General features: G+C 47.6%; 1 protein-coding gene across 1 annotated transcript in view; it reads left to right on the top strand.

Moving 5' to 3' along the window:
• The first annotated feature begins 13,288 nt into the window (after nucleotides 1–13,288).
• Nucleotides 13,289–16,443, top strand: part of LOC118091890 (tumor necrosis factor receptor superfamily member 16) — a 43,346-nt gene continuing 40,191 nt past the window's right edge. The window contains exon 1 of the mRNA XM_035129459.2: nucleotides 13,289–14,210. Coding sequence (XP_034985350.2) covers nucleotides 14,112–14,210 — 99 coding nt within the window. The 5' untranslated portion in view covers nucleotides 13,289–14,111. The remainder of the gene's footprint in view (nucleotides 14,211–16,443) is intronic.

Consider the following 16,443-nt stretch of genomic DNA (forward strand, 5'->3'; position numbering starts at 1 on the left):
CACGGAGCAATGGATTCAAACTACAAGAAAGAAGATTCCACCTAAACATTAGGAAGAACTTCCTGACAGTAAGAGCTGTTCGGCAGTGGAATTTGTTACCAAGGAGTGTGGTGGAGTCTCCTTCTTTGGAGGTCTTTAAGCAGAGGCTTGACAGGCATATGTCAAGAATGCTTTGATGGTGTTTCCTGCTTGGCATCACACTGTTGACTCATGTCAAGTTTGTGGTCTACCAATACTCCTAGATCTTTTTCACATGTACTACTCTCAAGCCAGGTGTCACCCATCCTGTATTTGTGCCTTTCATTCCCCCCCTCCCACTTTACATTTCTCCCTGTTAAAATTCATATTGTTTGCTTTGGCCCAGTTGTCTAATTTGTTAATCCTACAGTTGGGTGCAGTAGGATTGTGGACTTGGGGGACTCAGAGTTGCTTGGGGAGTTGTTATGTTATTTCCAAAGTAACTACTCTATTCCAAACTTAAAAATGGAAAGCATAATGCTGATGGTCAACAAGAGAGGTTTAAAGACTCTCCCAAGGCAAATTTTAAAAAATGTAGTATAAGCACCAACAATTGGGAAACACTGGCCTGCGAGTGCTCCATTTGGAGAACAGCCTTTACCAAAGGTGTCGTGGGCTTTGAAGACACTCAAACTCAGGACGCAAGGGAGAAATGTGCTAAGAGGAAGGCACGCTTGGCAAATCCACACCGTGATCAACTCCCACCCAGAAACCAATGTCGCCACTGTGGAAGGACGTGTGGATCCAGAATTGGCCTCCACAGTCACTTGCGGACTCATTGTTAAAACCGTGTTTATGGAAGACAACCTTCCTTGGCTACGAGGGATCACCAAGAAGAAGAAGAAGGGGAATTGGGCAGCAAAAGCCAACCCCAACATTTTTCTACAACACTATCAGATACAGGGTATCAATGACTTTAAACATGGCAGAAATGTTCCGCTTCGTCCCGACGAAAAGAAACTGCTTTATCCCTGATATAGCTTCCACACTGAGCAAATGTGTGGCAGCCAGACCTAAGTCGTGCTTGCTAAATAGATTGACATCTTGAAATTTCTTTGGCTTTGCGGACTTCGCACTCACCCCGTTTCCCCAAAACACACCCACCCCTTCTTGACGGGCAGCTTCGGAAAGATTAAGAGCAAGGGAGAGTGCTGGCTGTGTGACGGTCATAACACAAAGATCTCAGGACTTTAAAGGGATCCAGCCAGGGGATCATAAAATTCTATGGCCCTCTCCTTCCCAGTGGGGGTAGCCTAACCACACAGCTGCCCACCTCTGATCTTTCTCAATGACCCTCCTTTGAAGTCCCTCAACTCCTCCTGCCTATCCTTCCCACCAGCGGAAAAAAATATACCATTTGTTAATCCTGCATCTTGGAATTGGGGGTGGCTGGGCAGGTACCTGGGAAACACTGGGAGGGGGGGTGGAAAAGAGGGCCTGCGAGGAAACAAGAAGCCCACCTTGCTTAGTACTTCTGCAAGGGCTGCTGCTTCACAGCTCCTTCTCAAAGCACACCTCCCTCAGAAAACTACATTTTAGACTTGGATGACCTCAGAGGAAGGGAGCCTGTGGTCTGGGGGGCCAGATCCAGCCCTCCAGGCACCTCTGTGTGGTTTTTGGGACTCCCTCCCTCTCTTTCCAATCAGAAGCAGTGAAGTCGGTGAAGGTCCTGTGTGAGTGTCTGGAGGCGGTTGGAGGTTGGATGGAGGCTAACAGATTGAGGTTGAATCCTGACAAGACAGAAGTACTGTTTGTGGGGGACAGGAGGCGGGCAGGTGTGGAGGACTCCCTGGTCCTGAATGGGGTAACTGTGCCCCTGAAAGACCAGGTGCGCAGCCTGGGAGTCATTTTGGACTCACAGCTGTCCATGGAGGTGCAGGTCAATTCTGTGTCCAGGGCAGCTGTCTATCAGCTCCATCTGGTACGTAGGCTGAGACTCTACCTGCCCGTGGACTGTCTAGCCAGAGTGGTGCATGCTCTAGTTATCTCTCGCTTGGACTACTGCAATGCGCTCTACGTGGGGCTACCTTTGAAGGTGACCCGGAAACTACAATTAATCCAGAACGCGGCAGCTAGACTGGTGACTGGGAGCAGCCGCCGAGACCACATAACACCGGTCTTGAAAGACCTGCATTGGCTCCCAGTAACTTTCCGAGCACAATTCAAAGTGTTGGTGCTGACCTTTAAAGCCCTAAACGGCCTCGGTCCAGTATACCTGAAGGAGCGTCTCCACCTCCATTGCTCTGCCCGGACACTGAGGTCCAATGTCGAGGGCCTTCTGGCGGTTCCCTTGCTGCGAGAAGCCAAGTTACAGGGAACCAGGCAGAGGGCCTTCTCGGTAGTGACGCCCGCCCTGTGGAACGCCCTCCCACCAGATGTCAAAAAGAAAAATAACTACCAGACTTTTAGGGGACATCTGAAGGCAGCCCTGTTTAGGGAAGCTTTTAATCTTTAAGAAATTAGTGTATTCTAATATTTCTGTTGGAAAGGGAAGAATAATCTCTGGTGCTCCGCCTACTTTTTCCTTCTGGCCCCACCCACCTCTGACATGTGGTCCTCCCGGGAGGTTACCCAACCCTGCCCTAACCCCCCAAAATATGATCTGGCCAGCCCAGGCGACTGTCTCTTACAAGATCCATGGCAATTTTCTCCAGCCCCAACTGCTGAGTTTGCAGAACGCTCATCATAAATTTGTGGTGACCCCGGGAGGCAACTGGTTCTTCAGGCTTCTAAGCAGGTTCCCCATCACCTGAGAACTTTTCAGGGGCTGAACCCGCGTTCAGAGTGCAAACATGCAAATACACACACCCAGCTGGCGGCCCCTGCAAAATCACAGCAGGTCTGCAAAACAGGAGAATCAGGTATTTGGGGACTGGGGTGCACCAGCAAAATAACGTGGAAGACAAGAGGCGCAGACATCACACCAGGGTCCTGAACGCTGTCGTTGCTACACACAAGCTTCCTGGGACAGGAAATCTCATAGAATCCAAGAACTGTAGGGTTGGAATCGATTGTCCCAGCACCTCGGCTTCCCCCCCAAATTAGTTCTCCCCAGTTTATTTTTTCTTGAGAGTCTGCAAGAAGATCAAACCTATCAATTCTGAAGGAAATCAGCCCTGAGTGCTCACTGGAAGGACAGATCGTGAAGCTGAGGCTCCAATACTTTGGCCACCTTATGAGAAGAGAAGAATCCTTGGAAAAGACCCTGATGTTGGGAAAGATTGAGGGCACTAGGAGAAGGGGACGACAAAGGACGAGATGGTTGGACAGTGTTCTCAAAGCTTGTTGTTGATTAGTCGTTTAGTCGTGTCCGACTCTTCATGACCCCATGGACCAGAGCACGCCAGGCACTCCTGTCTTGCACTGCCTCCTGCAGTTTGGTCAAACTCATGTTCGTAGCTTCGAGAACACTGTCCAGCCATCTCGTCCTCTGTTGTCCCCTTCTCCTTGTGCCCTCAATCTTTCCCAACATCAGGGTCTTTTCCAAGGATTCTTCTCTTCTCATAAGGTGGCCAAAGTATTGGAGCCTCAGCTTCACGATCTGTCCTTCCAGTGAGCACTCAGGGCTGATTTCCTTCAGAATTGATAGGTTTGATCTTCTTGCAGTCCATGGGACTCTCAAGAGTCTCCTCCAGCACCATAAATTCTCAAAGCTACTAACATGTATTTGACCAAACTGCGGGAGGCAGTGCAAGACAGGAGTGCCTGGCGTGCTCTGGTCCACGGGGTCACAAAGAGTCGGACGCGACTAAACGACTAAACAACAACAACAACAACAGTTTATTTTTTAAAGCGCTCATGAAAATTCATCTAGTGTGGATTTCTTCTAATAAACACATTTGTGTGTGACTAATATACTTCTCTTTTTTGGCAAGAAGTTTTCCCTCTGCATGTCAGATGTTATTTTTCTCCATTTCCCCATATTTTTGCGTACTTTCCCCGCAATAGATGCGTTCCGTTTGGACAAGTCTGCCTTGCAAAATTCAGAGAAGCAACCTAGGCGGTGGGAAAGGATTAATAACAGAGGGGGACATCCTCACCGAAGCACTGCAAGTTACATGAGCATCTCTGAGCAACATTGCCTGGGGGTGAAAAGAGGTGCAGCATGAGGCAAGGCTGGGAGAAGGGAGGGAGCGGCCGGGGGGGGGGGGGGCTGCTCTGGTTGCTTCCTGCTCTTTAAAACCCAGCTGGGATGCCAGCAAGATCAAAGGCACCAGCCTCTTGCTACTGTTCATCTGGCAGGGTTAATATACCGCCTTGGCCTGGCGGATTCCAAAGAGGAGGACGGAGAGATCAGAGGGAAAGGCACACATTACGCCCTTTCCAAAAAAAAAGGAAGAGAAGAGGAAGAATGAACAAGCCCCCTTTTATCTAAATGAGTGGTATTTAGATAACAGGCCTGCTCAGCAAACATATTGTGGGGTGTCCCAAAATTACACCCCTTGCAAGCCCCCCCCCCGCTCTCCCCAAACACACTATCCTGGTCTGTTCGGGACCAAAAAATAATTCAAAAGCCATCCCTTGTAGGAACCTGCCTGGGAGCAGGTTTTGGTTTTTCCAACACTCCCGAGAGTACCTTTTGGAGAAGAAACAAAACACAGACACAGACACCATAGCTGCCAAGTTTTCGCTTTTCTCGCGAGGAAGCCTATTCAGCATAAGGGAAAATCCCTGTAAAAAAGGGATAACTTGGCAGCTATGACAGACACACACACACACACACTGCTTTTTCTGGGGGGATGCAGGAATACATATACCACTAAACATTTTGTGGATCTTTGTCCATTTACTGTATTTATTTTTCCCGATTTGAACTATAAAATGGTGATTTTCCTGAGTCAAAATGAGAGGACCCCTAAACATTTTTAAGGGAAAAAAAACACTCTCTGTCTGTCTGTCTGTCTGTCTGTCTGATATAGTCATGCAAGTGCTGATCCAAGCCGCAGGTGATGGAAGAGCCCCCCCCCCTCGCACAGGAAGAAAGGTGCATCTTCCTCACAACCCCTGCAATGCAGGAATCTTTCACCCTACGTGGGACTCGAACCCAAAACCCCGAGATCTCAGTCCCATACTCTGCCGACTGAGCTATCCCTCAGGGTTAGTTGGCTGTGCATCTTTGTGCCAATGCCTCCCAAAAGTCTGAAATAGATCTAGGATGGTTTGGAACTTTAAAAAAGGCAGCTTAGGAAGCAGGAAGAGCTGGAGCTCAGTTGCAGGACAGATGCTTTGCATGCAGAAGGTCCCCCAAGCAATCTCCGATATTTCCTGGTATGAACCCCTACTGGGCTAGCTGGATCCAAGGATGTGGGGCAACTTCCTACACTTGCTAGAGGGCAGTGCAGGCCCTCCAAATGTCCCTATTTTCCAGGACCAGCCCCAGACTTGCAGAATTTACAGATCTGATCCTGGAATGTCCCTCGTTTCCTTAGGACGTCCTTATTTTCATCGGAGAAATGTTGGAGAGTATGGAGTTATGCGACCCCCCCGAGCCAAGGAGATACAGTGGCACCTCGGTTTATGAACACAATTGGTTCCGGAAGTCTGTTCATAAACTGAAGCGTTCATAATCTGAAGCGAACTTTCCCATTGAAAGTAATGGAAAGTAAATTAATCCGTTCCAGATGGGTCCGTGGCGTTCGTAAACCGAAAATTTGTAAACCGAGGTGTTCGTAAACCGAGGTTCTAACTGTAAGTAACTAGACCACCTTTGGAATCTAGACCATCTGAAAGCAGCCCTGGACACAAAGGTTTTGTAACGTTTAATTATGTTTTTATATATATTGGAAGCTGCCCAGAGTGGCTGGGGCAACGCAGTCAGATGGCCAGGGTACAAATAATAAAATTATTATTGCTGGGAAAGATGGAGGGCACTAGGAGAAGGGGATGACAGAGGACGAGATGGTTGGACAGTGTTCTCGAAGCTACGAACATGAGTTTGACCAAACTGTGGGAGGCAGTGGAAGACAGGAGTGCCTGGAGTGCTCTGGTCCATGCAGGGGTCACAAAGACTAAATGACTAAACAACAACAACAACAACAACAACAACAACAACAACAACAACAACAACAACAAAACCTCGGTTTAAGAACAATCCTGTTTACAAACTATTTGGTTTGCGAACTCTGCAAAACTGGAAGTAGTGTCCTGGTTTGCGAACTTTACCTTGGTCTACAAATGGAAGCCGAATGGTGGAAGGGCACTGGAAGGGCCTCTCCGCAAAGTGGGGGGAACTGATGGCAAAGATCCACGGGGATCTCTCCTTGCCCTTTGCGATGAATGGGAGTGCAGCAGTGGCTCAGTGCAGCTCCATTCATTTCAATGGCACTTGCGCAGGAGAGCCTTTTGAAAAGCGGTTTTCAAAAAACCAAAAACCGATAGCACGACATATTCAAAGTCGAGACCCCATTGATTTTGGCCAGGGGTCCACCGTCCCTCAGAGCATGTGGTGGACCGGACTATATATTTTTTTTTGGGGGGGGGAGAATGAACGAATTCCTATGCCCCACAAATAACCCAGAGATGCATTTTAAATAAAAACACACATTCCACTCATGGAAAAACACGCTGATTCCCGGACTGTCCGCGGGCCGGCTTGAGAAGGCGATTGGGCTGAATCCGGCCCACGGGCCTTAGGTTGCCTACCCCTGATTTTGGCAGACATCCCTCCCCCCCCCAAACAAACCTCTTTTTCTGTCGCCAATGCCATCTTCCCACCCCCACCCCCCTTTCAACATTATCTCTACATTCACAGTCAGCTTGTAAAGACGGTTATTGACCCTGGATCCCAGCTGTCTCCTTTGTCAGGTGGGATGTATGTAGACAAGGCCCTTCCTGGATTGGGGGAAGGGGCTGGGGGGATTCCAGAGATCAAGGGATGGAATAGAAAGACCTGTTAGGTCAGCCCCCTGGGGCCAGGGCAAGTTTATGTCCTTCTGTCTCCTGCTTCCCTCCCCCTCTCCTCCATCCCCTCCTTGAAATAACCCAAAGCCGTGGGGGTGTCCATCTCCTTTCTGCTTTTAATTGTTTTAAACTGCGGGCTCTGGGCTTCTCAGCCTCGATCAAAGTTAGCCTCTCCGAAATCAATAACAACTGGGCTTCTGGAACAGAGGGTTGTTAAGCAGAGCGGGAGGTTGGCAATCCAGTCTTCCCGCTTAGGTGAGTGTTTGAGGACCCAGACATTTGCTGGGAAATCAAAATGCTTGTTTGCAAAGCTATTGTACTACCAACCTTATTGTATGCTTGTGAAACATGGACTACCTATAAACGCCATCTCCAACTCCTTGAAAGAGGAACGGTGTCTCCAAAAAAATTTTTTACACATCACTCGGGAAGACAGGCGAACTAATACCAGTGTACTGGAAGAAGCAAAGATCACCAGTGTCGAAGCAACGATTCTTCAACATCAACTTTGTTGGACTGGTCATGTTGTGCGGATGCCTGATGATCGTCTTCCAAAGCAACTACTCTATTCCGAACTTAAAAATGGAAAGCGTAAGGGTGGTGGTCAACAAAAGAGGTTTAAAGACTGTCTCAAGGCAAATCTTTAAAAATGTAGTATAAACACTGACAACTGGGAAACAATGGCCTGCAAGCTCTCCAACTGGAGAACAGCCTTTACCAAAGGTGTCATGGGCTTTGAAGACACTTGAACTCAGGACGCAAGGGAGAAACGTGCTAAGAGGAAGTCACGCTTGGCAAATCCACACCGTGATCAACTCCTGCCCAGAAACTATCTCGCCAAAGTCCTGTTCTCCCAGCGGCCAACCAGATGCCCCTAATGGGAAGCCCAAAAGCAGGATCTGAACACAACAGCGTAGAATTATAGAACTGTAGAGTTGGAAGGGGTACCCGAGGGTCATCTAGTCCAACCCACTGCAATGCAGGAATCTTTTGCCCAACATGGGGATCGAACCCACAGCCCTGAGATTAAGAGTCTCATGATCTCCCAACTGAGCTATCCACCATGAGCCAAGGTTAACGCATTTATTTTTGGGTTTCATGGACCTGAGTCCACCCTCCGCACTTGCGATTCCCAGCAGTGTTAGAAACTCGGATATATATACTGTATAAGTTAATCGCCAAACAGCACCTTAAACCTAGGTTACGGTCACTGCAACAATGTGTCTAGGTGCCATTTCCCCCAGTAATAATATTATTATTAATAATTATTATTATTTATTATTTATACCCCGCCCATCTGGCCGGGTTCCCCCCCCCCGCCACTCTGGGTGGCTTCCAACACACATTAAAATACATTAAAATATCACAGATTAAAAACTTCCCTAAAGAGGGCTGCCTTTAGGTATTTTCTAAATGTCAGGTAGTTGTTTATCTCTCTGACCTATGATGGGAGGGCGTTCCACAGGGCGGGTGCCACTACCGAGAAGGCCCTCTGCCAGTGAGAGTTGTTGTTTGTTGTTTGTTGTTGTTGTTGTTGTTGTTGTTGTCAATTTCATTTCTGTGCCACTTTATAATTTAAAGGGGTGGGGGACTATAAGAGATTTACAGCACATTAAAACACCACATAAAACCATCAAGAGTCCAAGGTTCAAGGAAAATCCAAGGTTCAAGGAAAATATTTCAGGTGACATTTATTTATTCATGTACTTAATTGATAGAGCCGCCCCATCGCAGAAGGACTCTAGGAAGGAAGTGTGGTGTAGTGGTTAGAGTGTCAGACTAGGACCTGGGAGTTCAGGGGTTCAAATCGCCACTCAGTCCTAAAGCTCCCTAGGTGACCTTGGAGCCAGTGACCGCCTCTTAACCTCCCTCGCAGGGTCGTTGTAGAGATTAATGGGGGTGGGGCGTTTTGAACCAGATACTCCTTGGAGGAAAAGTTGGGAGATAAATACATGGGGCTCACTCTGAGCTCTTTGGAGGGACGATGGAATAAAAATGCAATGAATAATATCATAATCACTTCACTTCCCCCCCTTTAAATTTCAAGACACCCATTGAAAACTTTTATTTCTGCCACAGAGCGCTGTCAAGCTTGTGATTTTATTCTGCCCGTAATAAAACCTGCTATTTGCATTTTGCTCTCTTGCTGTGGTCTCAAAACCCCCCACGGTTTTAGAGATTATTGAGTGCTGCTGCCTTGAAATTTTGTATGCTGTTTCGTGCACCTCCAGGGAAAGAGGAGCAAGATTATTGTTTTTTTTTAAAGAGAACATCTTCGTGGCCAAGCACAGAGCGAGAAAACAAAGTGCTGTCCTCAACTCCCCTTATTGACTTGCTTAAGTGATGAATCGCTTTCCCACGGAGATCCCTCGAAGCGATTAGCAATTTAAAAAAAAACGCCGAAAATTAAAAACATGCACATCAGCAATAAAAACAAGCAGCGATTTCAAATCCAATACAAATACCGGCTGCGATTAAAATCTCCACTTGGAAAAAAGGAAGGTGCCCTATAGGCGCCAAAGTGTCTACAACGTTCAGAAGCCTCACTGAGTTCAGAGGAAAGCAGGTAAATTGGGCTGCAGTCTTAGAATCATAGAATCATAGAATCATAGAATCATAGAATCATAGAATCATAGAATCATAGAATCATAGAATCATAGAATCATAGAATCATAGAGTTGGAAGAGACCACAAGGGCCATCCAGTCCAACCCCCTGCCAAGCAGGAAACACCATCAAAGCATTCTTGACATATGCCTGTCAAGCCTCTGCTTAAAGACCTCCAAAGAAGGAGACTCCACCACACTCCTTGGCAGCAAATTCCACTGCCGAACAGCTCTTACTGTCAGGAAGTTCTTCCCAATGTTTAGGTGGAATCTTCTTTCTTGAAGTTTGAATCTATTGCTCCGTGTCCGCTTCTCTGGAGCAGCAGAAAACAACCTTTCTCCCTCCTCTATATGACATCCTTTTATACATGTGAACATGGCTATCATATCACCCCTTAACCTTCTCTTCTCCAGGCTAAACATACCCAGCTCATAGCTGCCAAGTTTTCCCTTTTCTCGCGAGGAAGCCTATTCAGCATAAGGGAAAATCCCTGTAAAAAAGGGATAACTTGGCAGCTATGACCCAGCTCCCTAAGCCGTTCATCTAAGACATCGTTTCCAGGCCTTTGAGCATTTTGGTTGCCCTCTTCTGGACACGTTCCAGCTTGTCAGTATCCTTCTTCTTGAAATGGCTGCCATAGCTGCCAAGTTATCCCTTTTTTAAAGGGATTTTCCCTTATGCTGAATAGGCTTCCTCGCGAGAAAAGGGAAAACTTGGCAGCTATGATGGCTGCTCTTGAAGAAGCCCACTGATCTGGGAGTTAAGTACCTCTGGATTCAATAAGACTTACTCACTTGCTTCTCCATCGCAGGGGGTTGGACTAGATGACCGCCGGGTACCCCTTCCAACCCTACTACAATTCTATGATTTAATTGCACTGTAAGGCTGTGCTCCGACTTACTTAGGATAAGTAGGATATACTTCTGAGTAGACCATTATCGGATTACATGGCAAGGCTGCAATCCTACCCCCTTTCAAGGGAGCTTGCTTCTGAGTAGGCTTGCCTAGGCCTGTCCTGAGAGTCGGGCCCCATTGAGCTTGGTAAGGTTTACTTAGGAGTAGGCAGATTGTGCCGTGAGTGGCACACACACCCTTGCCTTTGGAAAGCAGCCATTGCTCTAATTTATTAACACCTCTTAATATCTGCGGCATCTTCAAAGAGATTTAGCACAGAGAATCCTAAATTGAGCAGCAGAGAGACAAATTCGGCTCCTGATGTTTTTGGCTTTCTTACACGCATAGAATTGCAGAGTTGGAAGGGACCCTAATGGTCATCTAGACCAACCCCCTGCAATGCAGGAATCTTTTGCCCAGTGCTTTTTCCCTAAAAAAATGTTTAGGGCAGGCATATCCAAACTCGGCCCTCCAGATGTTTTGGGACTACAATTCCCATCATCCCTGACCACTGGTCCTGTTAGCTAGGGATGATGGGAGTTGTAGTCCCAAAAACAGCTGGAGGGCCGAGTTTGGGGATGCGTGGTTTAGGGGTACTCTCATTTTTTTACTCATACTGAAATACTGCCCCTCAATGAGGCCAAACTTAGATTCACAAAATGTTTTGGGGTATGCGTACCCCCAGAAAAAAAGCACTGTTTTTGCCCAACGTGGGGTTCAAACCCACAACACTGAGATCAAGAGCGCTTTACATTAACCCAGTAATGCCTTCACTGCTGCTCCTATTGCCTCACACAGCGGCAAACACATTTCTACGTTAATAAATTTAAATGAAATCCTCCTAGGGGCCACCAGCGGAAAGGCCTTACTCCTAATAGATGGACAGGGAACCCATATCAGTCCGAGGGCCGCATTTTCTCCTGGGGTCCAGAGGTAAAACTGGAAACGGCAACAAATGTGCTTATGGTACCTTTGTACATTAGGCTGGTTTCTCCGCACATCTCTGTTTCCTTCGTCCAGGTACACAAGAGGTGCTATCAGAGTTCAAGGACATACCCAGACAAGGAAAAACACCCAAGGAGGTTGTGCGAAGCAGAACTGCCAAGGGAGGTAGCCTGGAGAGAGAGTCCCCGGGGCCAGAGAGATAGTTATGGAGGGCCACATTTGTGGGGGGGGGGACCCCAAACCTGAGGTTCCTCACCTCTGCAGTAGATGGAAGCATAGGAATCTCTCTTAAAAGGCATCAAAGAAGTTGGTCCATCTAGGGCTGTCCAGCTGTCCTTTGTCAACAACAAATTGTCGCTGTTTTTTGCGTTGAATATATGCTTTATGGTAATTTATGGACCTAATTTATGGACCTGCATGTAGGTTTTATTTTATTTGTTTTTATCTTATATTTTGGAAATGTACATCCAGCTTTTTTCCCTTTAATTTTTTTGGGTGGGCCCAAGAGAGTGGGGCCCCAAGCTATAGCTTGTTTAGCTTATATGCAAATCGAGCATTGCTGCTTTCACACAAAATAAAAAATTCCTTCATTCCTTCCATTCTGCTTTCACACACAAATTGATGGAGCCTCCCATTTACAGGCAGTCTACCTGCACCCCTGGGGACGCAGGTGGCGCTGTGGTCTAGACCACAGAGCCTAGGACTTGCGGATCGGAAGGTCGGCGGTTCGAATCCCTGTGACAGGGTGAGCTCCCGTTGTTCGGTCCCAGCTCCTGCCCACCTAGCAGTTTGAAAGCACGTCAAAGTGCAAGTAGATAAATAGGGACCGCTCCGGCGGGAAGGTAAACGGCGTTTCCGTGCGCTGCTCTGGTTCGCCAGAAGCGGCTTAGTCATGCTGGTCAGTCACATGACCCAGAAGCTGTCTGCGGCTCCCTTGGCCTATAGAGCGAGATGAGCGCCGCAACCCCAGAGCCGCCTGCGACTGGACCTAACGTGTCCAGAGGAGGGCAACCAAAATGGTCAAAGGCCTGGAAACGATGCCTTATGAGGAACGGCTTAGGGAGCTGGGCATGTTTAGCCTGGAGAAGAGAAGGTTAAGGGGTGATATGATAGCCATGTTCAAATATATAAAAGGATGTCATATAGAGGAGGGAGAAAGGTTGTTTTATGCTGCTCCAGAGAAGCGGACATGGAGCAATGGATTCAAACTACAAGAAAGAAGATTCCACCTAAACATTAGGAAGAACTTCCTGACAGTAAGAGCTGTTCGGCAGTGGAATTTGCTACCAAGGAGTGTGGTGGACTCTCCTTCTTTGGAGGTCTTTAAGCAGAGGCTTGACAGGCATACGTCAAGAATGCTTTGATGGTGTTTCCTGCTTGGCAGGGGGTTGGACTGGATGGCCCTTGTGGTCTCTTCCAACTCTATGATTCTATAAAAAAAAATCCTTCAGTAGCACCTTAAAGACCAACTAAGTTTTTATTTTGGTATGAGCTTTCGTGTGCATGCACACTTCTTCAGATATTAGTCTTTAAGGTGCTACTGAAGGAATTTTTTATTTTGCTTTGACTCAGACCAACACGGCTACCTACCTGTAACTAGATCTATGATTCTAATGGTCAGGGGTACCTTTACCTTTACCTTTTACCTGGACCCCTAGGTTGTTGAAGGATGCTTGACTAGAAGGGCAATTGCCCTGATCCTGAAGTGCTCTCCTTATGTCCTTATGTTTCCTGCGGTTTTTTTTATTTGGGGGGGGGCGGGGAGGTGGGAGAGAAAGACCGAGGAAGAGAGAGGCAGGAGGGAGCAGAGAGGGAGGAGAAGGAGGCGAGGCTAGGCGCACCCACCTCTGGGAGGAGATAGGCGAGCCAGCCGCCAGGGAGCGCGTGGTGGAGAAGAGGCGCGGCAAGCCAGGCGCGTCCCCGGCCGTTGCAGCAACTGCTCCTTCGCGGAGCTTGCAAGGAGGAGGCGGAGAAGAAGAAGAAGGAGAAGGAGGAGCAGGAGCCGGGAAAGAGGCAGGGAGGAACCCGCTCGCAGCCTCGCCAGTCCCGGGCGAGCTTTTCCACCGCATCTGGAGGGCTGCGAGAGAGATCCGGAAGGGGGGAAACTCTGCGCAACGCCCAGCGTGGGATCCAGCAAGCGACTCTGCGCCCTTTTTGTTCTCCTCCCCGCTTTCCTCTCTCCTCGGCTGCAAAACTGAAAACCTTCCTCCTCGGGGAAGAAAGAGGCTCGGCTCCTCCTGCGCCCGCCGCCGACGCCGCCTCTGGAGCAACATCTGGAGCGACTTTCCGCCCCCCAGATGCCAAACGCAGCTCCCCTCTCGCCCTCCCCAGAGGCAGCTTCGTTTTAGCAGTTGGGTTGCGCTTTTTTTTTTTTTACGGGGGAGAAAGAAAGAAAGAAAGAAAGAAAGAAAGAAAGAAAGAAAGAAAGAAAGAAAGAAAGAAGAGGAGAGACAGGAAGGGACAAATCTGTACTCCTCTTTAGGGAGAAAGTGTGTCCAGTTTTCCTGGGATCGCAGAGCGCTCTCTACCCAGCAGCTGTGCCAAATTTTTGGACCGCGAAAAGCGTTTGGTGGTTGGTAACTGTTAAAGAGTGGGCGGGAAGGGGCTCTGTATTTATTTATTTATTACCCCCCCCCAAAAAAAACAACCCATTAAGGAAAGAGAGATTGTGCATTCGGATCGAAGCATTCATAGCTTACATTTTTTTAACATACACTGTACTGTATATATAATTGAGGGGCGTGCAAGATGTATTTCCAAGGAAGAGTCTCGGGTGAAACGGACGTGAAAGTGACGAGAGCCGCCTTTACCTGCCTTCTTCTGCTGCTCCAATCCCTCCCTGCAAAGGTGAGTCTTGCCTTTGTCTTCCACGCGGTTCCTGCGTTGTTGCAAGCGGGGGTTGGGCTGGATGACCCTTGGGGTTCCCTTGCCGCTTCGCAATTCTAGGATCCTGTCCTCTCCTCCTCCTCCTCCTCCCTCGGAGCTTATACCCGCCCTCCAATTAATTCCGTGCCGTTTCGACCCGGGAAACTTGATATTTGGGCGATATTTGGGGGGGCGGGGGGGCCGAAGATCTCTGTGCGCCTTTCGCTGCTTGGAAAACAACCACCGCTTTGGGTTTGAAAGTTGCGCGTCCATCTCTCCAAAGGAAATGAAGGGAGACTTGCGCGCTTTCTCGGGAGTAAGTCCAGAGGATCTCAGTCTTCAAGAAAGGGCGTGGCTGGGGTGTGTCCGGACAGGGACTTGACGATGAGTTTGAATTTGGCTGATGTAGTTGATGTAGTCCGTGATTTTTTTTTTATTATTATTTTTTGTGGGCGTTTGTTTAAAGTGCATGTGTTTGGAGAAATAGTTTTTAGGCGCAGCAGCGGGCTAGTTTCCCAGCACACGCACAAACTTGGATTTATGAGACTTGTAGCTTCTTTCGGATGGCCTGAAAGAGTGCCTCTGAGCATACATAAGAGCACGTTGCTCTCAGTCTTGAGTAGCGTGCAGCAAATGGCTCTCCTGACCCCCATAACTGGGGCTGGGTGTTTAAATGCGAGAGTACTGCTTAATCTCTCTAATCGCATAAAAATTATGTACTGCTTGATTGTTGAAAAAATAATCCCAAGGCTGTTTACAAAAAAAAAGTTAAAACCAAAAAGAGAAAAAGCAGCAACAGTAATTTAAAGCTAAAGTATAACAATAGACTAAAAACAGATGCGGGGGGGGGGGACAAATTCTGATGGGTGGTCTTCATTTCCCTAGTACTTTTCAGGTCCCCGAAACTTACTGTGCAGATTTTGTTTAAAGCTCTGCGCCATCCACAAAGTTATTTTGTATTGTTTTAGTATTATTTATTAGATTTGTATACCACCCTTCCTCAAAAGATATCACAAGATAAAAAAAAATACAAGGGCAAAGCACAACAGCCCTGTGAGGCGGGACAGGCTTCCAGCTGGCTCCGAATAAGGTCTCAGCTCTCCAGAACTGCTTGAATTCTTCAGAATTGCTGGCTTCTAAAGGACTTGTCACCAGGTGGAGGAGACACACAGAGAGAGAGGAAACAGGCCCCCTTGCCAGCATCATTAGAGTCTTAAAAACACATCCACCAGTGAGGAGAATTTCCTGGGAAATTCAGACTCTCTACTTGAGATCTCAAAATATAAATAGCTGCCCAGAGTGGCTGGGGAAACCCAGCCAGATGGGCGGGGTATAAATAAAAAATTATTATTATAAAATAGTTGCCCTTCAAATTACCCAGTCAGGTTTACTTTTGGGGTGATGGAAAGTTAAAAGAGGGGCGCTTCCTTTTCACTGTCCCTGCTTTTGCATAGATGAGGTGGTTTCACCTGTATTGCATGGGGATCTGTGTTCGAGAAGCAACAGAGATTGACCTCTGGTTAAAACAGGAGGGGTGATTTTGCTATGCATTTTGCAGTTTTTATATTGTGATTTTACGTCGTGAACCACCCTGAGATCTGCGGACGAAGGGTGGTGTGCAAATTTAATGCAGAATAATAATAATAATAAATAATATTTTGTATGCAATGTGGCTAATGCAATTCTAGGTATGAATGCTCCCGGTGCTTTTTAGTGACGGCAAACGCAAGGAAGGGTTCCTTGCAGCCTAAATTTCTACCCTTGGCAGAAGGGTCTACAGTTGCACAAAACCCTGCAGTTCTATGATTCTGGGCTGAGATTCCTGCTTCGCAGGGGGTTGGACTAGATGTCCACTGGGGGTCCCGCCCAACTCTAGTTGTCTTTAAAAGTCTGGAACGGATTAATCCGCTTTGCATTACTTTCTATGGGAAAGCCTGCCTTGGTTTTGGAACGCATTGGTTTAGGAACGGACTTACCGGAACGGATAAAGTTTGAGAACCAAGGTGCCAACTGTAGCAAAGCTGGCTGAGGTTCTTTCATTAACTCCACTTGATCTCTCTGAAGATCTTCCAGCTTTCACAGGCGTGTGTGCGTGTGTTTTGGGGAGCGATGTGGCGGTGCTGCAATGCAGTTTGAAAGCATTAAGTAGCGTTAGGTTTTTAATGTACACAGAGAGCTGTTGCTAGGCCGCAGATACAAAACCTTGAATGTGTGG

The sequence above is a fragment of the Zootoca vivipara genome, chromosome 12 (genome assembly GCF_963506605.1).
Source record: "Zootoca vivipara chromosome 12, rZooViv1.1, whole genome shotgun sequence".
In the NCBI taxonomy this organism is placed as follows: Eukaryota; Metazoa; Chordata; class Lepidosauria; order Squamata; family Lacertidae; genus Zootoca; species Zootoca vivipara.